This window comes from Bos indicus x Bos taurus, chromosome X, assembly GCF_003369695.1.
Source record: "Bos indicus x Bos taurus breed Angus x Brahman F1 hybrid chromosome X, Bos_hybrid_MaternalHap_v2.0, whole genome shotgun sequence".
Classification (NCBI taxonomy): domain Eukaryota; kingdom Metazoa; phylum Chordata; class Mammalia; order Artiodactyla; family Bovidae; genus Bos; species Bos indicus x Bos taurus.
Genome location: NC_040105.1, coordinates 58,991,014 through 59,018,786, shown reverse-complemented (window position 1 = coordinate 59,018,786; position 27,773 = coordinate 58,991,014). Strand labels below are relative to the sequence as shown.

Below are 27,773 nucleotides of genomic sequence, written 5' to 3'. Positions count from 1 at the left end.
TAATGGATAAAGGCCAGGGATGCTACTAAATCCCTTGCAGTGCACAGGATAGCCCTCAAAACCAAGAATTATTCAGTCCAAAATTTCAATGGTATAAGGTTGAGAAACCTTACCTAAATTATGTCTCCTTTAGACAGCCCTGGTGGCTCAAATGGAAAAGAATCTGCCTGCAGTGCTGGAGACCCGGGTTCAAACCCTGGGTCAGGAAGATCCACTGGAGAAGGAAATGGCTACCCAATCCAGTATTCTTGACTGGAGAATTCCATGGACAGAGGAGCCTAGTGGGCTACAGTCCATGGGGTCACAAAGAGTCGGACACAACTGAGGGACTAACACTTTCACTTTTAGACAGCATAGAGTTGGAGCTCAGTTTTTCTCCTAGTGTGACAATTTCTGCTTTTTGATTGCAGTATTTAGTCCAATAACATTTAATGGTTGGATTTATGACTTCAATCTTTGCTACTGATTTTCTATGTTACATATCATTTTGGTTCTTTGTTATTTTCTCACTGCTTTCTTGTGTGCATGCACATGCGTGCTTGCTTTCCCTGGTGCACTTGCGTGTGTGCGTGCGCGCACTCTCTCTCTCTCTCTCTCTCTCTCTCTCTCTCTATATATATATATATATATATATATATTTGTGTGTGTCGAATTATAATTCCTTTTTTAAATTATATTTTTGTGCTATTTTTTATTTTCATAGAAGTTGTTCCAGGAATTACAACAATCATCTTAATCACAATCTACTTCAGTGTGATGCTGATTTCAGTTCAGTAAAATATTGAAAGTTTCTTCGATTTTAGCTCTATTTCCACATACTTCCTTCATAGCAGTATTTTAAAATACAAGTCTTCTGTATATAGTACAAACCCAACAATACAGCAGTATAACAAATGCTTAGTTCAACTTTCTATCTTTTTAAAAGTTTAGAGAAGAGAAAAATATACTTATGCAGTTTTTAATAGTTACTCATATTTACATTTTCCAATGGTCTTTATTTCCTTGTACAGATTTGAGTTATTGCCCATTGTCATTTCCTTTTATACTAAAAGACTTCCTTTAGTATTTCCAATAAGGCAGATCTGCTAGGAACAAGTTCTTTCAGTCTTTATCTGGAAATGTCATTACTTCACCTTCATTTTTAAGAAAAAATAACTTTATTGGTTTATACATAATTTACATTCCATAAAATTCACCCAGTGTATGATTCAATCATTTTTAGTAAACTTACCAAGCTATGCAACCATCATCACCAACATCCCATAAGAACCCTGATACCATTTTACAGTTAATACCTGTTTCTACCTCCAGCTCCAGGCAACACTAATCTATTTTCTGTTTCTATACATTTGCCTTTTCTAAACATTTCATGTAAATGGAATCACACAGTAGGTGACCTTTTGTGCAAGACTTCTTTCATTTAGCATAATGTTGAGATTCATTCATGGTTTAGCATGAATCACTACTTCATTCTTTTTAATCACTAAATAGTATAACAGTCCCCCAGGGTAATAGGGACTGCAAAAACAACTGTGCAAACTGAAAGCAAGGAAAGCAATCTTAATAATCAATGGGGAAAACATTAATTGTTCAATGATCCTTAAAAAATGTCATCAAAACATTAAGATTCTTACTCTTGGCTATAAATGTAAAAGAAATGAAAAGAGAGCAAAACTAATATTTATTTAGTATACTTTAGAACACCCAAAATATTAAGAATTAAAAGTTTTTTCTGTTAAAAAAACTTATCAAAAGTAGTTTGAATAGTGCTTGCTTTCTTTTTCTCACTGTATAATTTACATTACAGAGGGATACTGACTAAGCATCTTGTCTATGCCTTGGTGAACTGTCACACTCCTTTCTAGGTTAGGATCAGCTTCACATTATATCCTTAGCACTTTCTATGACACACACAAATCTTGAAATCTCTCCAACAGCTCCTTCAATCTGAAGTGCTTTGTTTTTTTTTTTTTTTTTTTTTTTCTGGCATCTCTTCCTCTGGATCATCATCCTTTTCATCACAACCACTTTGTTCGTTTATATCAATTCTTCACTAAGTTCATCTGGCTGTATATCTAGTGTTTCTCAAATGGTGGCAGTGTTGACATTTCTGCTACCAACAACTTCTTCTATTATTCCCTTTATGTTTGATACAAATTTCTCTTCCAGTGTTGTCACTTTTCACTTGTCTGCTGCACTCTCATCTTTGCTGGCCAATTCCCTCTTTCAGTCATCCATTTTTGCAAAATGTCACATGGGTTTGTCACTGGGAGACAAGGAAGCAACCCAACTGCAAGCTTTGCTGTCTGTGTATGAACTGAATAATAGGTGGGTGGTGACCATCACAGACAGACTCTGAAAGATTGGTCACTCATCTTGATGTCCATCTGTTATTTATGTAGTACAAACAGTTAGCAGGAAAGATTGAATTTTATGCAATTACTCACAGTTAATATACCATCGGCTCCCCTGATGGCCCAGTGGGTAAAGAATCTGCATGCAATGTAGGAGATGCAGGAGACTCGGGTTTGATCCCTGGGTCAGGAAGATCTCCTAGAGGAGGAAATGGCAACCCAACCCAGTATTTTTCCCTGGGAAATCCCATGGACAGAGGAGCCTGGCAGGCTACACTCCAAAGGGTCAAAGAGTCAGACACAACTGAGCAAAATTTGAACTATGTTGTTAGGGGACTAGTGTTATTTAACCATGGTCACTGAAATTCATACATATCAGACTGATGTGAAGTGAGGACTACCTATGTTTTGGGTGGGTAGGGTTTCTAACTTGCTTCTAACCAAAAGAATATGGCAAAGGTGATGGGATAGCACTCTTGTAATTATGTTACATTATATGATAAAGGTGAAATGATTTTTCAGATATAATTCAAGTCCCTAACCTTCCTTGTTATGAAGTCTACTTTATTTGAAATTAACAAGCTACTTCAGCTTTCGTTTAGCATTTGCATGGTGTATTATTCTGAATCTGTATCTTTATATTTAAAGTGGATTCCTTGTAAACAGCATACAGTTTAATCTTTTAAAAAAATACAATCTGACAAGTTCCGTCTTTTAGACCATTCACATTTTCACATTTAAATTACTGATTAATTGTGATCAGTAATTACTGATCTGGCAGGATTAAAATCTACTGTCTTGTTAGCTGTTTTTTATTTGTTTCATTTGTTCTTCATTTGTCTTTTCCTCTCTGCTTTCTCTAGGCTTTACTGAGTATTTTTTATGATTGCATTTTATCAATTCTATTGCTATCTTTACTTGATGCTTGTTGGCTTGGAAGCAGGGAGGTGGGAAACAGGGGCAGTCTCTTCTGTTTTGATCAGTTCTCAATATTAGATAGGTACTGTGGCCCTGGGTCTTGGGGCTGTGGCTTTCATAAGCATGTGATCCTCATCCACAGCAAAATTCTGGGCTCAGAATTATGATATTCCTTTCCTCCCCTAAGAGTTCAGTTCAGTTCAGTCACTCAGTCATGGCCGACTCTTTGTGACCCCATTGACTGCAGCACACCAGGCTTCCCTGTCCATCACCTACTCCCGGAGCTTGAATATAGCTTCATTGTTTTTCCTGCTCTCCTTTCCCAGGTGCAGTGGGTTTCTACCTGTTTTTGTTCCCTTTCTTCCCGCAAATGAAAACTTTTGTTCCTTTGGGAGATGAGGAGATATGTCTGGGCAGATTTGGGCAGTGGCTGTTGTTCCACTATCTTAGCCAGCATGCAGGAGACACTGTCTCAGGAATCTCCCTGATCTTCCCTGGGAGGACCTGATGGGGACCCTGAAGGAAAAGTCTGCAAGAGGATGAGAACCTTTTAAACCTATGGCCCCCAACCTTTGGCAATTCATTAACAATTTGATCTTACTGACTTATATGACATTCAGCAGTGTCTATCTCAGGTAAGCTAATGTTCCCGTGCTATTTACCCCTACCGTGGCACCTGTGTCTTCTGATTTGGGGTTAGCAGTATGCCCAGAAACCTCAGTGTTCTGGTGGGTTCAAGAAAAATCATGAATTTGCAATTTGTCTAGCTTTTTTCTTGTTTTAAGGATAGGAACTCTACAGTGAACATCTCTGAACTCAAACCAGAAGGTTGTTCATTAGCTATTCAAGTGTACTTATACTTTACATGCAGTCTTTTCCCACAAAGTCTAGATATTTGAAACATTGAAAGACTGTGTCAAGCAAATTACAATGTACTAACAATTCACTGGACATTTTGCTAATCCAACAAATAATCGAAACATTGAACATTCCTAAAGTATTGATGCACAAGCGCAGCCGAGAGGAGCTACCCCACGCCAGAGGTCAGGGGCAGCGGGTGAGAGTGCCAGGCTGTGACGGCATGGGAACGGCTGAGAGGAGCTACCCCACATCCAAGGTCGGGGCAGCGGCTGGGAGGAGCTACCCCACGCCCGAGGTCAGGGGCAGCGGCCGAGAGGAGCAACCCCACGTCCAAGGAGCGGTGGCTGCACAGGCGCAGAAGGGCCTAGAGGAGCTACTCCACGTTCAAGGTCAGGAGGGGCAGTGGTGAGGAGATACCGCTCGTCCAAGGTAAGGAGCAGCAGCTGCGCTTTGCTGGAGCAGCTGTGAAGACACACCCCATGTCCAAGGTAAGAGAAACCCAAGTAAGACGATAGGTGTTGCAAGAGGGCATCAGAAGGCAGACACACGGAAACCATAACCACAGAAAAACTAGTCAATCTAATCACACTAGGGCCACAACCTTGTCTAACTCAATGAAACTAAACCATGTCCTGTGGGGCCACCCAAGACAGGTGGGTCATGATGGAGAGGTCTGACAGAATGTGGTCCACTGGAGAAGGGAATGGCAATCCAGTTCAGTATTCTTGCCTTGAGAATGCCATGAATAGTATGAAAAGGCAAAATGATAGGATACTGAAAGAACTCCCCAGGTCAGTAGGTACCCAATATGCTACTGGAGATCAGCAGAGATATAACTCCAGAAAGAATGAAGGGATAGAGCCAAAGCAAAAACAATGCCCAGTTGTGGATGTGACTGGTGATAGAAGCAAGGTCCGATGCTGTAAAGAGCAATATTGCATCGGAACCTGGAATGTTAGGTCCATGAATCAAGGCAAATTGGAAGTGGTCAAACAGGAGATGGCAAGAGTGAACGTCGACATTCTAGGAATCAGCGAACTAAAATGGACTGGAATGGGTGAATTTAACTCAGATGACCATTATCTCTACTACTGTGGGCAGGAATCCCTTAGAAGAAATGGAGTAACCATCATGGTCAATAAAAGAGTCCGAAATGCAGTACTTGGATGCAATCTCAAAAACGACAGAATGATCTCTGTTCGTTTCCAAGGCAAACCATTCAATATCACAGTAATCCAAGTCTATGCCCCAATCAGTAATGCTGAAGAAGCTAAAGTTGGTTCTCTGAAGACCTACAAGATCTTTTAGAACTAACACCCAAAAAAGATGTCCTTTTCATTATAGGGGACTGGAATACAAAAGTAGGAAGTGAAGAAGCACCTGGGGTTAACAGGCAAATTTGGCCTTGGAATACGGAATGAAGCAGGGCAAAGGCTAATAGAATTTTGCCAAGAGAACGCACTGGTCATAGCAAACACCCTTTTCCAACAACATAAGAAAAGACTCTACACATGGGTATCGCCAGATGGTCAACATCAAAATCAGATTGATTATATTCTTTGCAGCCAAAGATGGAGAAGCTCTATACAGTCAGCAAAATCAAGACCGGGAGCTGACTGTGGCTCAGATCATGAGCTCCTTATTGCCAAATTCAGACTTAAATTGAAGAAAGTAGGGAAAACCACTAGACCATTCAGGTATGACCTAAATCAAATCCCTTATGATTATACAGTGGAAGTGAGAGATAGATTTAAGGGACTAGATCTGATAGATAGAGTGCCTGATGAACTATGGATGGAGGTTCATGACATTGTACAGGAGACAGGGATCAAGACCATCCCTATGGAAAAGAAATGCAAAAAAGCAAAATGGCTGTCTGGGAAGGCCTTACAAATAGCTGTGAAAAGAAGAGAAGCAAAAAGCAAAGGAGAAAAGGAAAGATATAAGCATCTGAAAATGCAAAGAAATAGAGGAAAACAACAGAATGGCAAAGACTAGAGATCTCTTCAAGAAAATTAGAGATACCAAGGGAACATTTCATGCAAAGATGGGCTCGATAAAGGACAGAAATGGTACGGAACTAACAGAAGCAGAAGATATTAAGAAGAGGTGGCAAGAATACACAGAAGAACTGTATAAAAAAGAGCTTCACAACCCAGATAATCACAATATGGTGTGATCACTCACCTAGAGCCAGACATCCTGGAATGTGAAGTCAAGTGGGCCTTAGAAAGCATCGCTACAAACAAAGCTAGTGGAGGTGATGGAATTCCAGTTGAGCTCTTTCAAATCCTGAAAGATGATGCTGTGAAAGTGCTGCACTCAATATGCCAGCAAATTTGGAAAACGCAGCAGTGGCCACAGGACTGGAAAAGGTCAGTTTTTATTCCAATTCCAAAGAAAGGCAGTGCCAAAGAACGCTCAAACTACCGCACAATTGCACTCATCTTACACGCTAGTAAAGTAATGCTAAAATTCTCCAAGCTAGGCTTCTGCAATACACGAACTGTGAACTTCCAGATGTTCAAGCTGGTTTTAGAAAAGGCAGAGGAACCAGAGATCAAATTGCCAACATCCGCTGGATCATCAAAAAAACAAGAGAGTTCCAGAAAAACATCTATTTCTGCTTTATTGACTATGCCAAAGACTTTGACTGTGTGGATCACAATAAACTGTGGAAAATTCTGAAAGAGATGGGAAAACCAGACCACCTGACCTACCTCTTAAGAAACCTGTATGCAAGTCAGGAAGCAACAGTTCAAACTGGACATGGAACAACAGACTGGTTCCAAATAGGAAAAGGAGTACGTCAAGGCTGTATATTGTCACCCTACTTATTTAACTTATATGCAAAGTACATCATGAGAAACGCTGGGCTGGAAGAAACACAAGCTGGAATCAAGACTGCCGGGAGAAATATAAAAAACCTCAGATATGCAGATGACACCACCCTTATGGCAGAAAGTGAAGAGGAACTCAAAAGCCTCTTGATGAGAGTGAAAGAAGAGAGTGAAAAGTTGCCTTAAAGCTCAACATTCAGAAAACGAAGATCATGGCATCTGGTCCCATCACTTAATGGGAAATAGATCGGGAAACAGTGGAAATAGTGTCAGACTTTATTTTTGGGGGCTCCAAGGTCACAGCAAATGGTGATTGCAGCCATGAAATTAAATGACACTTACTCCTTAGAAGGAAAGTTATGACCAACCTGATACCATATTGAAAAGCAGAGATATTACTTTGCCAAAAAGGTCCATCTAGTCAAGACTATGGTTTTTCCAGTGGTCATGTATGGATGTGAGAGTTGGACTGTGAAGAAAGCTGAGCACCAAAGAATTGATGCTTTTGAACTGTGGTGTTGGAGAAGACTCTTGAGAGTCCCTTGGACTGCAAGGAGATCCAACCAGTTCGTTCTGAAGATCAGCCCTGGGATTTCTTTGGAGGGAATGATGCTGAAGCTGAAACTCCAGTACTTTGGCCACTTCATGCGAAGAGTTGACTCATTGGAAAAAAAGTCTGATGCTGGGAGGGATTGGGCGCAGGAGGAAGAGGGGAAGACAGAGGATGAGATGGCTGGATGGCATCACCGACTCGATGGACGTGAGTTGGAGTGAACTCTGGGAGATGGTGATGGACAGGTTGGCCTGACGTGCTGTGATTTCATGTGGCTGCAAAGAGTCGGACACGACTGAGCAACTGAACTGAAGTGAAAGTGTTGATATCTAATTAAGGATTCTGATCAGTTTCAAATAACTGATATACCTGCCTGGGTTACAATAATTTCAATTGTTGGCAATTCTCTGGCAGTCCAATGGTTAGGAGTCTGTTCTTTTACTGCCAAGGGTGTGGGTTCAATCCCTGGTCAGGGAACTAAGATTCCTACAAGCCGTGCAGTAAGGCAAAAAGAAAAAAAAAAACTTGTTTTCACCAACTTATATGTTCCTGTAACATACAAAATGTTTGATGTCCATTTGGCCTTTTGAGGTAGACTAAACTCAAACCTGTATCATTGACCTTGTGTCATTTGCAGGGCTTAACCAGGCCCTCCATACCAGTGGTGGAGACTGAGAATACAGCAGGTGCTTAACTGACTCACTCCCCTGGAGATGTCCTCTTTTACAGAAACCCAACTGTAACTAGGAATGTTCCTAGTTAACTGAATTGTAGAAATTAAAGAGATATCACTCTAAAACATGAACTCAGAGATTAGTACCCTCCATAGGCACAGTTTCCCTGGCTGAACTCATCAATAAAGGGCTTAGAGATGCTAGGGTATCACTGTTAATGTAGCCCCTGTGATTAAAAAACAAAAAGACATTGTTACAGAAATATCTACCATTTTGCTTACAAAGATTAATAACATATGCATTAAATTATAATGTTATTTACACTACAAAAAGGGTCCTTCCAGGAATTCCCTGTTGGTCCAGTGGTCAGGACTCAGCGGTTTCACTGTCATGGCCTGGGTTCAATCCCTGGTTGGGGAACTAAGATCCCACAAGCAACACAGCAAAGCCAAATAAAAAATAAATAAAAAACATAAGGGTCCTTCCTTCTCTCCTCATATTTACCATCACTTCCTCTCCTTAAATAATGTATAATAACTCAATCAAACAGCATCAGTAGTTAAGCTTACAAAATAGCTAATGTGGGGTTTGTTCATGCAGATACTTAACATTTCAACTGTGAACAACTATTTATCATAATAACCTCATCCCATTCTTTAGGCATATATTATCGTAGCAAATGCAGCTTTTACCTCAACACCTAGCGTCCTTTCCCCCAGACTGCTGACAGGAATATTGGCTCCTTGGACCCTTGACCATGCAGCTTTCCTCCTCCCTTCTGGGCCATATCTAGGTATTAGAAATATTATATTTCAGAATGGACATTCAGTTTGAGGAAGGATCTTCACACCAGTCCTGGACTTATGTGACCTCAGATCCATTTTCTACCCTTTGTTGTTCTGCTACATGTTCCGGGGACAGGAAACAAGGAGAAACTCCTGTAATCTACATTTCCAGGCCCCCTTCCAAGTGGCTTCCAGTTAAATTCATCCAATGGGTGGCACCAGTGAGAGACAGGAGGATGAGAGGAAACAGGCGAGGGTATTTTAGGCAACCTCACTCCAGGACTCTGGTAACACCACCTTCTCCCTATGTCCACCCCAGGGGTGACAGTGGCTTCCTGCTGTTGCTTTATCTCTAGGTCACTTCAATGCACCCTGGTTGGCTTCTCAGCTTTTCCAATGCCTGTTTCACAATTGTCTCCTACTGAACTACTTGCCTCTTTTTTTCTGACTGGGATTGAGACTTCATCTGCCACATCAGAGCTCCACCCTTTACCAAATATCCCCACAATGAATAAAAATCACTACTGTAAAGAAAAAATATTGCCTGTCATTCCAGTTCTACAAAGATCAAACCATTAGCCACTACAGTTGCCCACCAGTTCATACATATTCTGGCTTCTCCATCACCTCTTAGAAGAAGTTCCTCAGAACTATCTAAGAGGCTGTCTCCCAGGCTCAGGTCCCCAAATAAAACTCACAACTTTCATGTCATGCATTTTTTTTCAGGTGACACTGCAGTATTACCGTCTTGTCTATGTCTCTCTCCAGTACCATCATAAACACTCTGTACAACACCGCCATTGAAAAGAGACAATTTTCTCATTCATACCACTGAAGAGAATCACTCCAGCTCATTCATAGCCTACTCTGTTAATGAACGCAATTGTTTCTTTCCCTGGTTCTCTCAGCAGTAAAAATGTACAATAGCCAACAGATTCCTAGACTAGAATAAGATCATCCATGGTAGGCTTGTTTTAAAGGTGTGTTCGTGTGTATATAAAAATGAATAGCTGTTGAGGTATGGCAGAAACCAACACAATACTGTAAAGCAATTATCCTCAAGTAAAAAATGCATAGCTGTATAAAAACACAGATATACACATGAAGTCCAGATTTCAATATAAGTAACACAAAAAGAGTGTGTATGGGGATTACAATGACCAAAAAAAAAAAAAAAGACCAAAACTCCTTTATGGAATTAAGGCATCCACTCTGAGACAAGACAGAGAAAGAGGGACTGGAATTAGCTTCATGCCTGAAACAAAAACAAACATAAATACACAAGATAATGGTTTTCAAGACACTGAAAGGAGGCAATGAAGAAGAGGTGATTGAGAGATGGGGGTGGGTAATAAGGTAAGTCATTGACTGCTCCAGCTTATTGCCTTAAGAGAGTTTCCAAGCCACAAAACAAGGAGGGGAAACAGAGACATGTCTAGCTGACTCCCGAAACTGACAAAGCTGGGATTCTGGATACAAAAGCAGCTAAAGTTCATAGGACTGAGTACCAGAAAGGAGACCCAAACAGAGAGAGAATCCTGGAGATCCAGAGGTCTCTCCCTCAGGTATTCAGAAGAAATCAGCATATGCCTATGAGGAGAAAGAACAATTTGAAAGGATTATGACTACAGGGTTTTGGGGGGGGGCATGATAAAAGTGCCCTAAATTGTGAATAATTGATAGAATTACATAGAAAATCATTAATACAGAAGATTTGAAATAAAACAGCCAAAACAATTCTACAAAAGAATACAAATGGAAGACTCACACTACCCAATTTTAAGATGCACTACAAAGCTGCAGCAAGCAAGATAGTATGGTACTGGCAAAAAGCTAGATACAGAGATCAGTGGAACACAAGAGGAAGTCCAGAAATACATCCACACAAATATGGGCAGTTGAGGGAATTCCCTGGCTATTCAGTGGTTAAGACTGTGTGCTTTCACTGTCTAGGGCCCAGGGTTCAATCCCTGGTCGAGGAAGTAAGATCCCGTAAGCTGTGTGACATGGCTATATATATATATATATATATATATATGGAATTGATTTTGGAAAAAGTTGCAGAAGTAATTCAATGAAGAAAAGATCACCTTTTCAACAATGAAACATCCATATGCAAAAAAATAAACCTCAACTTAAACTTATCTTAGTCAAAAAATAACTCCAAATAAATCACAGATCTAAATGTACAAAATGCAAAACCATAAAGCTTTTAGACGAAAACAAAACCCTCCTGACCTGGGGTTAAAGAAAAAATTTTTAGACATGACACCAAAAGCACAATCAATAAAAAAGGGAAAGTTGATAAACTGGATTGCATCAAAATTAAAAACATTTGCTATACAAAAGACACTGTAAGATGAAAAAAGGCTACAAACTAGAAGAGAACATTTTCATATTACATATTTAACAAAGGTCTTGATTCCAGAATATAAAAAGAACTCAAAATTCAAAGAAAACAATACAATTAGAAAATGAGCAAAACACTTGAACAGTCACTTCACCAAAAAGAATATGTGAAAAATGACAAATAAGTACAAGAAAAGATATTAAGCATCAGGAAAATGCAAATTAAAACCACAGTGAGATACCACTACACATCTATTTGAATGGGTAAAATTAAAAATACTAACAATACTAAGTGCTAAAGAGAATGTGGAGCAACTGGAACACTTATATATTGCTGGTTGGAATGTACAACTACTCTAGAAAACAGTTTGGCAATTTTCTTATAAACCTAAACACATGCTTACCCTATGACCCATCAATCCCAATCTTGGGTATTTATCATAGAAAAATGGAAACTTACATTCACACAAAAACCTGTGCTCATAGTTTATGCTTGCTCAGTAGCTCAGTCTTGTCTGATTCTTTGCAACCCCATGGAGTGTATGGAATGCATGAACTGTAGCCCGCCAGGCTCCTCTGTCCCTGGGATTTCCCAGGCAAGAATACTAGCGTGGGTTGCCATTTCCTCCTCCAGAGAATCTTCCCCACAGAGGGATTGAACCTGCATCTCCTGCATTGCAGGCGGATTCTTTACCAATGAGACACCAGGAGAGCCAGTAATGTTCATAGTAGCTCTATTCATGATCACAAAAAAAAAAAAAAAAACTGGAAACAATCTAAATGTCCTTCAATTTGCAAACAAACTATGGTATATCCATAAAATGAAATCCAACTCAGCAATAAAAAGGAACTAATTATAGATACTTACAATGACATGGCTAAATATCAAGGGCCTTATGGTAAGTGAAAAAATTAATCCCAAAAGGTTACATACTGAAGGATTCCATTTATGTTGATATTTGAAAGACAAAACAACAGTGATGAAGAACAGGTCAGTGACTGTCAGAGCAGTGTGGTAGCATGAGTTTTTTAGGGTGAAGGAATTCATATTCACCTCAACTGTGGTGGTGGTGGTTACACATATCTATACATGTTATAAAATTCATAAAACTGTACATCAAAAGTCAATATTACTCATGATAATTTTTTAAATAAAATTAATAAATCTAAAAAAGAGATGATTTTTAAAAATAAAAGTGTCATGAAATTGAAGAAGCCTCAGGAGAACAAAAAGCTAAGAGTCAGATGATACCACCCTTCAGGAAAAAGTTAATATAATAGGCCAGATGTTGCTATCTCTAGGAGGCCTGCTTATATGACTGACCCATACAATAGTTCCTGAGAATTTGAGCTTTTGTAAAATATCCCCCATGCTACTAATTGATAAGGTTGTTTCATGTGCCTGGAATACTGAATACAGCTAGATAGTTTCTACAAATGTAATTCATACAGCACACCTGCTTTCTTCTGGGAACCAGAAATTTTGGTAAGAGTACCTAATCAGTCCTTATTTTAAAAAAATATCTGAGCCTTGAACAAGTTTGCTAGACAGAAACACTGTGCATACATTGTTGCATTTACTTGCTGCTGCTGCTGCTGCTAAGTCACATCAGTTGTGTCCGACTCTGCGACCCCATAGACAGCAGCCTACCAGGCTCTGCGGTCCCTGGGATTCTCCAGGCAAGAACACTGGAGTGGGTTGCCATTTCCTTCTCCAATGCATGAAAGTGAAAAGTGAAAGTGAAGTCACTCAGTTGTGTTCGACTGAGCGACCCCATGGAATAAAGCCTACCAGGCTGCTCCATCCATGGGATTTTCCAGGCAAGAGTACTGGAGTGGGTTGCCATTGCTTGCCGGAAGAAGCTTACTCTGTGAAACCCCACCCCTTTAGAAGCCCACATCTAGACTCTTTCATACTCCACCTATTACATCTTTTTCCCTTGCATATAAAACCCTAAAGAATACACACCAAAAAAAAAAAAAAAATGTTAGAGATGATAAAACAAATTCAACAAAGCTACAGGGTATAAAATCAACACCCCCCCCCCAAAAAAAAACCACTTCAGTCCTACTTGTATATGCCAGTAACGAACAATTGAAAAAGGAAATTTTTAAAAATCATATATAAAAATTAACTCAAAACAGATCAACAGTCTAAACTTAAAGGCTAAAACTGGGAATTCCTTAGAAGTCTAGTGGTTAGGAGTCAGACCTTTCACTGCCAGGGTCAGGTTTGATCCCTAGTTAGGGAACTTAGATGCTACAAGCTGTGCAGCTCAGGCAAATAAATAAATAAATACTAAAAATATAAAACTCTTAGAAGAAAATATAGGAGGAAAGCTTTATGGCATTAGATTTGGCAATGATTTCTTCTTGGATATGATACCAAAGCACAAGCAACAAAAGAAAAAATATATATAAATTGACCTTAATCAAAATTAAAACTATGCACATCAAAGAACACTATCACAGAGTGAAAAGGCAACCCAATGGATAGAAGAAAACATTTACAAACCATATATCTGATAACAGAATAATATCAGGAATATACAAAGAACTCCTACAACCCAACAACAAAAAATAACCCAATTTGTAAAACAGGCAGAGGTGTGAATGAATACTTCTCCAAACAGATAAACAAACAGCCAATGAGCATGTGAAAAGCTCAACATCTCTAGCCCTTCAGTTCAGTTCAGTCACTCAGTCATGTCCGACTCTTTTCGACCCCATGAATCGCAGCACGCCAGGCCTCCCTGTCCATCACCAGCTCCCGGAGTTCACCCAAACTCATGTCCCTCGAGTCAGTGTGCCATCCAGCCATCTCATCCTCTGTCACCCCCTTCTCCTCCTGCCCCCAGTCCTGCCCAGCATCAGGGTATTTTCCAATGACTCAACTCTTCGCATGAGGTGGCCAAAGTATTGGAGTTTCAGCTTCAGCATCAGTCCTTCCAATGAACACCCAGGACTGATCTCCTTTAGGGTGGACTTGTTAGACCTTCTTGCAGTCCAAAGGACTCTCAAGAGTCTTCTCCAACACCACAGTTTAAAAGCATCAATTCTTGGGTGCTCAGCTTTCTTCACAGTCCAACTCTCACATCCATACATGACCACTGGAAAAAACATAGCCTTGACTAGATGGACCTCTGTTGGCAAAGTAATGTCTCTACTTTTGAATATGCTATCAGGTTGGTCATAACTTTCTTTCCAAGGAGTAAGCATCTTAATTTCACAGCTGCAATCACCATCTGCCGTGACCTTGGAGCCCCCAAAAATAAAGTCTAACACTGTTTCCACTGTTGCCCCATCTGTTTCCCATGAAGTGATGGGGCTGGATGCCATGATCTTCGTTTTCTGAATGTTGAGCTTTTTTTTCACTCTCCTCTTTCACTTTCATCAAGAGGCTTTTTCGTTCCTCTTCACTTTCTGCCTATAAGGGAGCTGTCATCTGCATATCTGAGGTTATTGATATTTCGCCCAGCAATCTTGATTCCAGCTTGTGCTTCTTCCAGCCCAGCATTTCACTTCTTCCAGCCCAGCATTTCGCATGATGTACTCTGCATAGAAGTTAAATAAGCAGGGTGACAATACACAGCCTTGACGTACTCCTTTTCCTATTTGGAACCAGTCAGTTGTTCCATGTCCAGTTCTAACTGTTGCTTCCTGACCTGCATACAGGTTTCTCAAGAGGCAGGTCAGGTGGTCTGGTATTCCCATCTCTTGAAGAATTGTCCACAGTTTATTGTGATCCACACAGTCAAAGGCTTTGGCATAGTCAATAAAGAAGAAATAGATGTTTTTCTGGAACTCTCTTGCTATTTTGATGATCCAGCGGATGTTGGCAATTTGATCTCTGGTTCCTCTGCCTTTTCTAAATCCAGCTTGAATATCTGGAAGTTCACGGTTCATGTATTGCTGAAGCCTGGCTTGGAGAATTTTGAGCATTACTTTACTAGCGTGTAAGATGAGTGCAATTGTGTGGTAGTTTGAGCATTTTTTGGCATTGCCTTTCTTTGGGATTGGAATGAAAACTGACCTTTTCCAGTCCTGTGGCCACTGCTGAGTTTTCCAAATTTGCTGGCATGTTGCCTGCAGCACTTTCACAGCATCATCTTTCAGGATTTGAAAGAGCTCAACTGGAATTCCATCACCTCCACTAGCTTTGTTCGTAGTGATGCTTTCTAAGGCCCACTTGACTTCACATTCCAGGATGTCTGGCTCTAGGTGAGTGATCACACCATCGTGATTATCTTGGTCGTGAAGCTCTTTTTTGTACAGTTCTTCTGTGTATTCTTGCCACCTCTTCTTAATATCTTCTGCTTCTGTTAGGTCCATACCATTTCTGTCCTTTATCGAGCCCATCTTTGCATGAAATGTTCCCTTGGTATCTCTAATTTTCTTGAAGAGATCTCTAGTCTTTACCATTCTGTTGTTTTCCTCTATTTCTTTGCGTTGATCTCTGAGGAAGGCTTTCTTATCTCTCCTTGCTATTCTTTGGAACTCTGCATTCAGATGCTTATGTCTTTCCTTCAGTTCAATTCAGTTCAGTCGCTCAGTCGTGTCCTACTCTTTGCGACCCCATGGACTATATCAGATCAGATCAGATCAGTCACTCAGTCATGTCCGACTCTTCGCGACCCCATGAATCGCAGCACGCCAGGCCTCCCTGTCCATCACCAACTCCCGGAGTTCACTCAGACTCACGTCCATCGAGTCGGTGATGCCATCCAGCCATCTCATCCTCTGTCGTCCCCTTCTCCTCCTGCCCCCAATCCCTCCCAGCATCAGAGTTTTTTGCAATGAGTCAACTCTTCACATAAGGTGGCCAAAGTACTGGAGTTTCAGCTTTAGCATCATTCCTTCCTAAGAAATCCCAGGGCTGATCTCCTTCAGAATGGACTGGTTGGATCTCCTTGCAGTCCAAGGGACTCTCAAGAGTCTTCTCCAACACCACAGTTCAAAAGCATCAATTCTTCGGCGCTCAGCCTTCTTCACCGTCGAACTCTCACATCCATACGTGACCACTGGAACAACCATAGCCTTGACTAGATGGACCTTTGTTGGCAAAGTAATGTCTCTGCTTTTGAATATGCTATCTAGGTTGATCATAACTTTCTTTCCAAGGAGTAAGCGTCTTTTAATTTCATGGCCACAGTCACCATCTGCAGTGATTTTGGAGCCCAAAAAAATAAAGTCTGACACTGTTTCCACTGTTTCCCCATCTATTTCCCATGTAGTGATGGGACCAGATGCCATGATCTTCATTTTCTGAATGTTGAGCGTTAAGCCAACTTTTTCATTCTCCACTTTCACTTTCATCAAGAGGCTTTTTAGTTCCTCTTCACTTTCTGCCATAAGGGTGGTGTCATCTGCATATCTGAGGTTATTGATATTTCTCTCGGCAATCTTGATTCCAGCTTGTGTTTCTTCCCGTCCAGCGTTTCTCATGATGTACTCTGCATAGAAGTTAAATAAGCAGGGTGATAATATACAGCCTTGATGTACTCCTTTTCCTATTTGGAACCAGTCTGTTGTTCCATGTCCAGTTCTAACTGTTGCTTCCTGACCTGCATACAGATTTCTCAAGAGGCAGGTCAGGTGGTCTGCTATTCCCATCTCTTTCAGAATTTTCCACAGTTTATTGTGATCCACACAGCCAAAGGCTTTGGCATAGTCAATAAAGCAGAAATAGATATTTTTCTGAAACTCTCTTTCTTTTTCCATGATCCAGCGGATGTTGGCAATTTGATCTCTGCTTCCTCTGCCTTTTCTAAAACCAGCATGAACATCAGGAAGTTCACGGTTCACATATTGCTGAAGCCTGGCTTGGAGAATTTTGAGCATTATTTTCTAGCATGTGAGATGAGTGCAATTGTGCAGTAGTTTGAGCATTCTTTGGCATTGCCTTTCTTTGGGAAGTGTAAATCAAACCCATAATAAACTAACACTTCACAACAACTAGGGTGACTGTCTTTTTTTTTAATATTTATTTATTTGGCTGCACCATGTCTTAGTTGTGGCATGTGAGATCCAGCTTCCTGATCAGGGATCAAACCCAGGCCCCCTGCATTGAGAGTGCAGAGTCTCAGCCACTGGACCATTAAGGAAGTCCCTGCTTCTGCTGCTGCTAAGTCACCTCAGTCGTGTCCGACTCTGTGCGACCCCATAGACGGCAGCCCACCAGGCTCCCCCGTCTCTGGGATTCTCCAGGCAAGAATACTGGAGTGGGTTGTCATTTCCTTCTCCAATGTATGAATGTGAAAAGTCAAAGTGAAGTTGCTCAGTCATGTCCAACTCTTAGCGACCTCATGGACTGTAGCCTACCAGGCTCCTCCATCCATGACATTTTCCAGGCAAGAGTACTGGAGTAGGGTGCCATTTCCTTATCCAAGGAAGTCCCTAGGGTGACTATTTTTAAAAAAAGTATTGGAGAGGATGCAGTGATATTGGAACCCTCGTGCACTGTAGTGGAAGTGTAAAATTTTGCAGCTACTTTGGAAAACAGTTTGGTAGTTCCTCAAACAGTTACCCATATAATTACCTTATGACCCAGCAATTCTACTTATAGGTATATACTCAAAAGAATTGAAAATAGGGATTCAAACAGACACTTGTATACAAATGTTCATAGTAGCATTATACCACCAGTTGCCAAAAGGTAGAAACAACCCAAGTGTCCCTGAACTGATGAATGAATAAACAAAATATAGTGTATATTTAAAATGGGATACTAATCAGCCACAGAAAGGAATAAAGTTCATATACCTACTACAACATGGATGAACCTTGAAATTATTATTCTAAGTGAAAAAAATCAGACCAAATATTGTATGAATACACTTATATGAAATTTCTAGAATAGGCAAATTCATTAAGACAGAAAGTAGCTTAAAGGTTATCAGAGGTTAGGAGGAGGGAGGAATGGGGCATTACTGCTTAAATGAGTATAAGGTTTCTGTTTGGAGAAATGAAAACATTTTGGAAATAGTGGTGATTGCCACACAATTTTATAAATGTTACAAATGTTAGTGAATTATACAGCTAAAATAATTAAAATGACAAACTTCATGTTATACATATTTTACCACAAGAAATAAGAAAAAAAACCATGTGGCTTATCAGCTAAATATACAATTTTCTGCAAATATCTATTCACCTATCCCTTCATTCTCCTTCCTTAAACAGTTCTCTGTGATTCAAGCAGATGTTTTCACAAAAGTTTCCTTCTCAGTGTAAATCTGAGGCACAAGAACTTCAAGGATCTTTAGTGCTAAGCAGTGTTATAGCATCTTTTTGTTAGACAAGGTAGAATCCATTAAATAAATGTTGCCATAGCACCTACTATGTGTTACAACTGTTCTAGGGACAGAGACAGCAGCAAACAAAAGACACTCCGGCCTGCACTGGGTTTCTTTCTAACGTATTTTGGAAACTCTCTCCAGGAGACTGATATGTCTGTGACAACTAGCACAGTAAGAGCAGAGAGACCCAAGAGTGTGACAGACCCAGTTCAATTTGCCTCCCCACCTCTGTGATAGTGATGTGTAGAAATGAGAATACTTTTAGGCAACTGCTCCCACCTGAGAAGGCCTAGAGCAGCCACTCTGATCATTGTTTGACTATTTTGCCCCGTAACACTGGAAGCCTTCTGTCATACTGTCTTAGTTCAGGCTGCCGTAACAAAGTACCACAGGCTGTGCAGCCTATAAACCAGAGAAATTTCTCTCTCCCAGTCCTGGAGGCTGGAAATCCAAAACCAGGGTACAGGCATGTTCCAGTCCTGGTGAGAGTCCTCTTCCAGGTTGCACGCTGCCAACTTCCTGTTGCACCCTCACAGGATGGACAGTTCTCTGGGGCCTCTTTTTAAGGGCACCAATCCCATTCATGAGGGGCTCCACCTTCAACCTAATTACTTCCTAAAGGCCAAACATCCCATTACCATCATCACCCTGGGAATTAAGATTTCAACATAGGATTTTTGAGGGGCACAGACATTCAGTCCATAACACATAGCAACAGAGTAACACCTGGAATGTGGTCTTTGGAATACAAATGAGCAGGTATCTTGGCTTCACTTGGATTCAAGGGCCCAAGGCCAATCTAGCATAGGAAAAGGGATTCTTATAAACTGGCCAACCTCACCCCTTGCAGCTGTACACTGGAGTTTGGAGCCAAAGCCCCAGCTAATAATAAAGGGTTACTTTGCTTTGTTTTATACTCTGGGCATGAATTTCCCTCAATGACCTCCTGGAAGCAGGTGATCAGGGCAGAATCCAGGTTCCCCTCTATCCTAGCCAAATACATCCTCAACCTATTGATCCTATCCTTCAATAGATCCCCATTTACCAATCTCAAATGTGTGACCCTAAACAAATGAGGTACTAAACCTAACTTTCAATTTATTCCTTGAATAAATTTATTTATTCCTTGAATAAATTCCTTGAATAAATAAATACAGTCTTCATTACATTTTCTGTTAAGGTTATATGGCTTAAACTATGCAAAATAATATGGTGCTTGACCATGATAGCAGGTATTCAATAAACAGGTGCTATTTTTTACCACATTTATTTAATTACAAGCAGTGTAGTGAATGAATTTAAAGGATCAAAACAAATATTCTGTAGCAGTGAGTTTCAAATTTCAGTATTTAAAATCCCTGGTAATGCATTGAATGACAGATTTCTGGGCCTCACTGAGACATTCTCAATCAGTCTGGGGCCAGACCTGCCATTTTTAACAAGCTCTCCAGGCGATGCTGATAGGTTCATTGAAGCAACTTAATAAAACTCGAGATGAATGCCCTTTTCAAACTGGATCACTTGAAAATTTACTTTATCAACAACCAACAACAAAAATGCATGAAAATCTTACTACGTTTCTTTTCTGGATTACATATGACAAAGTATTAATCAAATACTTAAGCAGAGATTGGCTAGCTGCTTTCCAAACCTGTTCCTCTTACTCCAACTAGACTACATCTTCCTGCCTCCCTTCCAGTTCAATGTGGCCTCGTGACCAAATTCTGGCCAACAGAAACAGCAAAGCAATGTGCACTACTTCCAGGTTTAGTATGTAAGTCTTCCCCTTATGATCTTCTTCTCTGTCCTTCCTTCATGGGCTGGAGGGGGAGGATTCCAACGGCCCAAGGGACAGATAAGCCACAAAATGGAAGGCGCCTGGTCCCTGAATCACCACTACATGGAGACCCACCTGCCAGATCCCTGCACTGGCCCACTGCATGAGAAAAAAATGAAGTTTTTTCAAGTTAGGCCATGGAAATTTGGGGTTGGTCTATTATAACAGCTAGCATTACCCTAATACAGATATCTACATTGATTAAAAGAGAGGGAGCAAGCTTTAACCAAAAGAGAAAAGTCTCCTAACATATATGCCCTTCTAAGTGAACAGAGGCAGTTTTTCAAAAGACATGTGAATCTGAAAATCAAACCAAAACACTGAAATGAAAAGGAAGTTACAGATTCTCAAGTCATGCAAGCCTAACCATTTCATGAAACCTACTGTTAGAGTTTCACAGTGTCACAGAGAGTTTAATGAGAGTAACAGATGGTTTATCCTCACATGGTAGAAGAGTGAGAAAATCTGGTCTCCTCTTCTTATAAGGGCACCGATCCTATCATGGAGACTCCACCTTCATGACCCCTTCTAAACCTAATTTACTCCCAAAGATCCCACCTCCAAAGACCATCACACTGGGGAATGGGACTTCAACATATGAATTTTTGAGAGAACACAATTCAGTCACTTATCCTGCCTTTCTGCTTCCCCTGACATAGACAGACTTTTGGAAGAAACCAGGACAACTGTCTTACAGATTGTCCCATATTTTGGATATGTCTGTTTCCACACGGTATTTTATAACTTATTTCCCTATCCCCTATATTTCCTATCAACTGGAAGATGCTCCTAAAACCTCCATTAGATTCAGATGAAGCATCTAAAGGATGAATACTACACAGGTAAAGCTGTCTGCTTCCTTTTGTAACACAACAGGAGGCACATAATACTGGACAGTTCCATGAGGACCGAGGATAAATTTGATGACTTGGTTATAAGATGCTGACTGCCAGACCTCTCTACTGTAAAGGCACCTTTTTTCCTTTGTGATAGATAAGTAATCTGTGGTGTGATATTCAACAACATGCAAGTACCATGTTCCCCACAACCTCTCACCTATGGCTCTGGAATTCGTTGAAAATCCTTGCCAAAGTTAATTGTCTTTGGGGGTTGTGAAATGGTGATTTCTAATTACATCATTCCAAAAAGGCTCTAAGAAATGCTTTCAGGAAATATCATTTTCCTAACTTTAAGATACATTTTACTTCCATTTATAACTTTTAAGTAACAACTGCTACCTAACCACATAACTGATCTGTTTCTAATGCCTTTTTTGCTATAAAAAAGTTGTTTGCTTTATTTTTTAAATGTTTCAATTGTAAAAGTAATGGTCAGTGTTATAGAAAGTTCAGGCCATTCAGAAGAGTATAAAAGGAAAAGTAACATCTCCCTTTCCTCCCTCCCAACAACTGATCCCACTGTCAAAGTTTGTGCCTCTATCCAGAGATGCACACATGTTATATGTAAATGTATATATATCATGTTTATGTATTTATATCACAGGACTTAAAAAAAATAAATGAAATGCTATACATACTGCTTTGTGCCTTGTTTTTTCCACAACACTAAGTGAGCTGCCTTAAAAGGACATCTCAAAACACCTTTTTCCCAACTGAACAGTATTCCTTAGTGGGAATATGCTGTAGTTTAACCAGTTCCTTCTTAATGAGTATTGCAACTTGTTCCTGCTGCAATGAATATTATCATCTATATAATGTAACACACTAATGTGATTATTTCTAAAAAATAAAGCCCAAGAATGGAGACTGCTGGATAAAAAAGTAGAACAGCTACCTTATAAATTCTTTTCTAAGTATTAACAAATGGCCCACAAAAAATTATAATGTATACCTATGGCTGATTCATGTTGATATTTGACGGAAAACAACAAATTCTGCAAAGCAATTATCCTTCAATTAAAAAGTAAATAATTTTTTTAAAAAAGAAAATGACAATTCTCATCACTCGCACTAACTGTATCCTAATGCCTTTTTAAATTACAGCAGGACTCTACCCAAGTAGCAATGCTGGCCAAATAATCACAAGTCTAAATTGAAAATGAGAACTAATATTTACCAAGTAAGTAGCAGACACACTGCACTTGACCTTTACAATATCACAATAACAAAAATTCTGTGAGGTGAGTGACACTGTCTCCATTTTTGAAAAAAGGAAACTAAGGTTCAGAGAGCTTGCCCAGTATTGCACAGCTTTACAAGTAAGAGGGCCAGCATTTGAACTCAGGGCATCTGGTACCAAACTGAGACTATACAGAGCTTCCCAATTAACCAGGAAGAGTGTGGTTCTGAAATGTTTGCTCACAAGCTCAAATGTTAATTTCACACTACTGCAAAAAGCCATAATTTCCCCTTTCAGACTTTGCCTATGAACCCTCCCTCAGCCTGTGCTTAGCAATCCAGCACCAGCAAAACAACAATGAGCCCACAGTCCATGGAACCTGGAAGGTTCTGACCAACACATACTTGAAAAGATGATAGGTGTGGAGGAGGGGCAAGCGAGAAGCAGGAGGAGGGGCAAGCGAGAAGCAGGTGGTAGGCTAGCATGACGAAGTTAGATATTTTGGACCCATATCAGCTGTCACAAAAACATTATGGGGAAAGTGGAACTACACACGAGAGAGAACCACAATTAACTGACACAGTCTGTTTATGCCACCTTCCCTCTTCAAACACTTGCTATTTCTGCTGCACAAACACGAGGGGCTTGGTAACTTTAGGATGGCACTTAATCACGTACAGAGCCAGACAGCCAGGAGCTCCCTGCACTGACAAAACAGGTTAGACTGATGCCAGGCGAGCGCCTTATCCGCTGCCCTGCAGCCCTCATCACAGGGTCTGGCGCGGTTGGGGGCAGCTCCCTTTAAGGTCCCTGGAGAGTCCAGTCTATGGTCACCTTCCCTGGTAGCTGCCTGGACCAGTGGTCAGGGAGGAGGAGTGCTTCTAACAGTCCCTTGGTGGGTGGTAGAATTCCTTTCCATTTAAATGCTAAGTATTCACAGCCTGTCTCTTACAGTCCTTAGGTCCTTTGGGATCTATCTGTGCACACCACTCCTAAAGTACATCAACTCTTCTTTGGAGACAATGAGATAAAAGGAGAAAGGAGAAAGAGAGAAAACCTCCCCCCTTTCCCAGTTATGTCTCCATTCCAGACCCAGGGCTCCGAGAAAGTTCCACGGGTACAGCTGACAACTGAAAAGTCACAGAAAATTAATAGCAATTTGATTTAAATAGGGAGTAGTGGGCATCAAACTGGATGATTTGAGGAGTATCTTAAAATGCCACAAGAATGCCACAGAATGGAAGCATGGACATGCTATTAGGTGATTCCACTTCCAAAGTCCAAAAAAAAAAAAACCCACAAAAGTATATAAAGTGATGTCTTCCCTCCCACCCCTACGTTCCACCTACCTTCTTCCTCCCCTACAAGGAAACCAATGGTGTTAGGCTATTGCATATCCTCCTAGAGATATTTTATGACTATACCAGCAAATACACATATTATCACAATTTATTTTAATATATTACCATATATTAACACATTGTTTATATATATATATATATACATATATATACACACACACACACCACAATTTATTTTAAATATTAAAGCTTTTCCTCTCAAAGTACCACTTAAGTATTTTTTAAAGTGCCAGGAATTAGATTTTTTTCATTTCAAGGTAAAACTTTTGAAATTCACAGTTGAACTCTTTCATTCGTGAAAACCTACCAACATTTAAAAGTTAAATTGGTTATCTCCATAAATTTACTTGGGCACCCAGTACACAGCAGATACTTAACAAATGTTTCCTTAGATCATTTTGCCCTTTATTGCTCAGAGGACACTCACTTCCTCTACTGATATCAAGAAATGAAATCTGATGTCTTTCTACTGAGAAAGAGAAGTCCTGAAATCTGCACTGCATTCACTTAAGTATTCAAAGATTTTCATATTGAATTTTTTAAAATCAGAATTCCTATCCCTTAAGTGTGTGTGTGTGTAGTTTGCTAATCAAATGACATCAGAACCCAGATTTGGGGCTGGGGGGTGTGGAACTTAAAACAGAAGACTAAATATCTCTTAGAGAAAAAGAAATATTTTCTCTCAGTTATAGGCAATCCACATCAAAATATTAATATTTGGCAGAACCTAGGACATCACACATTGACAAACAAATTTCTTACTGCATTTCACAGTAACACTAAAAGCCAAAGACACAGAAGAAAATTACAGAGAATGCTATGACAGGATGTTGCCTTTTCTGAACATCATCAATTAAACCAGATTTCCATAACACAAAGTGAAACAGTACACTGGTAGCACAATCCCAATGACTAAGAGATTGAGATGAGTTCAAAAAGTACATATCCACAACGGAAAATTCTATTGTTGTTTTCAAGCCTTAAGATAAAGGTGACTGAGCTCCTAAGAACATGGAGTACTCCTCAGAAAATATATTTTTAAATCTCATTTTCCATGCACTTGGAGCATATATTTATGAGCCCGTCCAATCTACCTTCTAAAAGTATTTCACACTGTACTTTAATGAATTGGATCTAGGAGCTATAAAATAAAAATGTTTTTATGGCTAAAGGCAACGCTCATTTGCTCAGAGTCAACCGCCTGAAATGACATGTTTCAACTCCCCACTCTGCTATCAGCTCAGGAAACCTTCGAGCTTACCTGCTTTAGCCTGGGCATCAGTCATTTGTCACAGATTGATACAAACCACAAACCTCAAGAATGGCCAGGTTTTTTGTTCACATCTGTAATTTGCAATAACTAAACTCAGTTTTAGACCTGGTCCTGCTTCAATTCAAGATCTGTTTAGGCCAGGTCTCTTTAAAACCTAGAGGGCTCCTGGAGAGCACTTCATAACCTTGGTGACCATGAGCCAGGGCTGTCAACAATCAAGCACCATGAGTAAGTAAGGCCCAGGGCCAAGGGTAACTGTCACATTAAAGATTAACGTTTTCACTTTCCATTCTCTATCACAGAATCCTGAATGGAAATTGAGTGGAGAGATCCCTCCAGTATAACTGATGAAGTCAAATGTTTCCTACTGGGAACAGTCATTAAGTGGACTCATCTATTTCACATGAGGATGCCAACCTGGGCCTTAACTCCACTGAATTAAATTCAAAAGGAGAATACTTGGTTCCCGTTTGAAGTCATGTCATGGTGGGCAGGTGTGAGGGTGGAGGGGGTGGCATGGCAGGGGAAGAGGGATGATTCAGATTGTGGCTGACATCCATGCAGTGACGCCAAGATCTGTGCTGACCCTTGTGTATGTAATACACCATGTGCCATTAAACTCAAAAAAGGATGATGGCATAGTCCATCTTTCACAACAAAAGAAGGCTGACTCCAGAATTAAAACCACTACTTTTCCTCTTCATACAGCCTTAAACGTATCTTCAAAGCAGCGTCCTTGTTACAATCGGAGGGATGCAAAAGCTCCTCTTCTCTTAAAGAAAGCAAGTGGGTATAACTTCCCACTTGGACCCAAGGGTGGGAGGCGTGCCCATCTTCCCGACTAGGCCCGCCATGGCGGTACATCACCGTAGGTCTTGGACCACGCTCACCTTTCACAGGGCTTCAAGCTCCGACTTTATTTACAAGACATCCGGGAACACAGATGTCAGAACTGGGCGCCCACCCAGGTTGCCCATTGATGTGGCATCCACCAAGCCCCGTCAGCTCTTACCCACCCTCACGGTGGGCTGCCTCCTAGGGCAGAGCGATCCCTAGGAGGTCACCCCCTCCTGCTCCGGCACACACACATCCTGTGGAGCTGAACTGGGGCTGGGGGTGGGGGTGCGAGGGGTGGGGTGCGAAGCTGAAACAGAACCGATTGGACTGAACCAGACCACCCCGGTGCCTTTCATTTTCCTGGTTCCCCCGGGAAGAAACGTCGAAATGAGGTGGAATTCATTTTCATGGTAATAGGGAGCCGGAAAATGCAGACAGTTGACCTTGGGAGCCGAGACCGTCTCAGCGGGAAACGGAAAAGAAACGAAACACGTCGGCAAGTGAAGGGGGAGCACAAGGCGGCGCGGGGAGGGGAAGGGGTAGGGAGAAGCACAGCAGCCCGGGTGCCCGAAGGGAGTAGGGGACGGTGGGCGAGGGTGCAGGGTGTGCTCACCGTAGATCATGGCCAGCCCGGTCTCGTGCAGGAAGCGAACCCGGCGGTGCTTGAAAAGCCAGATGGTGAGGATGGTGAGCGTGAGCAGCAGGATGAAGGTGAGCAGGCTCACGCTGTCCTGCCGGTGGCTCTCCTCTGCCTCCTTCTCCGTGGCGAGCTCCTCCATGGCGCTGCTGTCCTCAGCCGCCGCCCCATAGGAGGAGGCCGCGGCCGCCCCGCGCAGCCCCCGACCCAGCAGCAGCATCAGCAGCAGCCGCGGTGGCAGCGCCCGGGCCGCCCGCCCCGGGCCGAGGCGCGCCGCGTCACCAGGCTCCATGGCCCCAGCGCCGCCCGCGCCTCCTGCACGCTGGGACCGGCAGCCCGCGCCGTCGGCAGCTTCCCCTGGCGCCACCGACCTGCCCGAGTAGCCGCGGCCGCTGCAGCTCCTCCTCCAGCTCGCGCCGGGCAGGGACCGGGGACGCGCCGGGAGTCGCGCTGGGGGAGGGGCGCACGCAGTGCGCAGGATCCCCAAGCACCGCCCCCCGCCCGCGTACCTGTCCGGCCCCCCGCCGCGCCGCGTGGGGGGTGGGGGGGGCTCTCCCTAAACCCGTCCCGCCGCCCTTCCCCCCTCCAGCGAGGTCGCCTGTCGCCCTCTAGCCCCCGGGCCGAGCCGAGGGCCCCTCTCCTCACTGTGCTCCTCCCTCGGTGCCGGGGTACCTGGCCAGGCCATCTGCGCTCGCGGGCCCGCTTTCTGGGCACTCGCCGCCGCGCTTCGTAAATGGGACGCCAGAGGTCGCCCGTGCCTGGCAAGAGCATCTTGGATGTGCGGTCTCAATTCCTGTGTCTGGGGCCACTCGAAGTGTTTGATCCCCGGCCAGTGTATAGCCGCTCTGGGCCCAGTAAAAGTGGCGTTCTGGAGGAGCCCAGGAACCTTGAAGCCAAGGTACCCCCGTACACCTCTCTTCCCGCATCTCTCAGAGTGACTTCCAGCATTCCGGGCTTCCCAGAATCCGTCAGGCTTAATTCAAACAAACCTCTGCTTTAGCCTGACCCAAAGTGAGAACCAATAAGGGATTAAAATGAGGGAGCAGTGTTAAAAATAGCACCCTCATCACTTGGCAAGTAGAGGGACTTCTTTTTCTGCACTGTGGAACTAACCCTC

At 41.8% G+C, this 27,773-nt stretch overlaps 1 protein-coding gene across 3 annotated transcripts in view; it reads right to left on the bottom strand.

The window, feature by feature from the left end:
* SLC9A7 (solute carrier family 9 member A7) overlaps positions 1-27,095 on the bottom strand; it is a 182,392-nt gene extending 155,297 nt beyond the window's left edge. The window contains exon 1 of one of the 3 annotated variants that reach the window (XM_027535150.1): positions 26,633-27,095. In XM_027535150.1, the coding sequence (XP_027390951.1) occupies positions 26,633-26,948 (316 nt within the window). In that variant the 5' untranslated portion in view covers positions 26,949-27,095. The remainder of the gene's footprint in view (positions 1-26,632) is intronic. The other 2 variants (XM_027535148.1, XM_027535149.1) reach the window with 2 other exon arrangements.
* Positions 27,096-27,773: the final 678 nt, after the last annotated feature.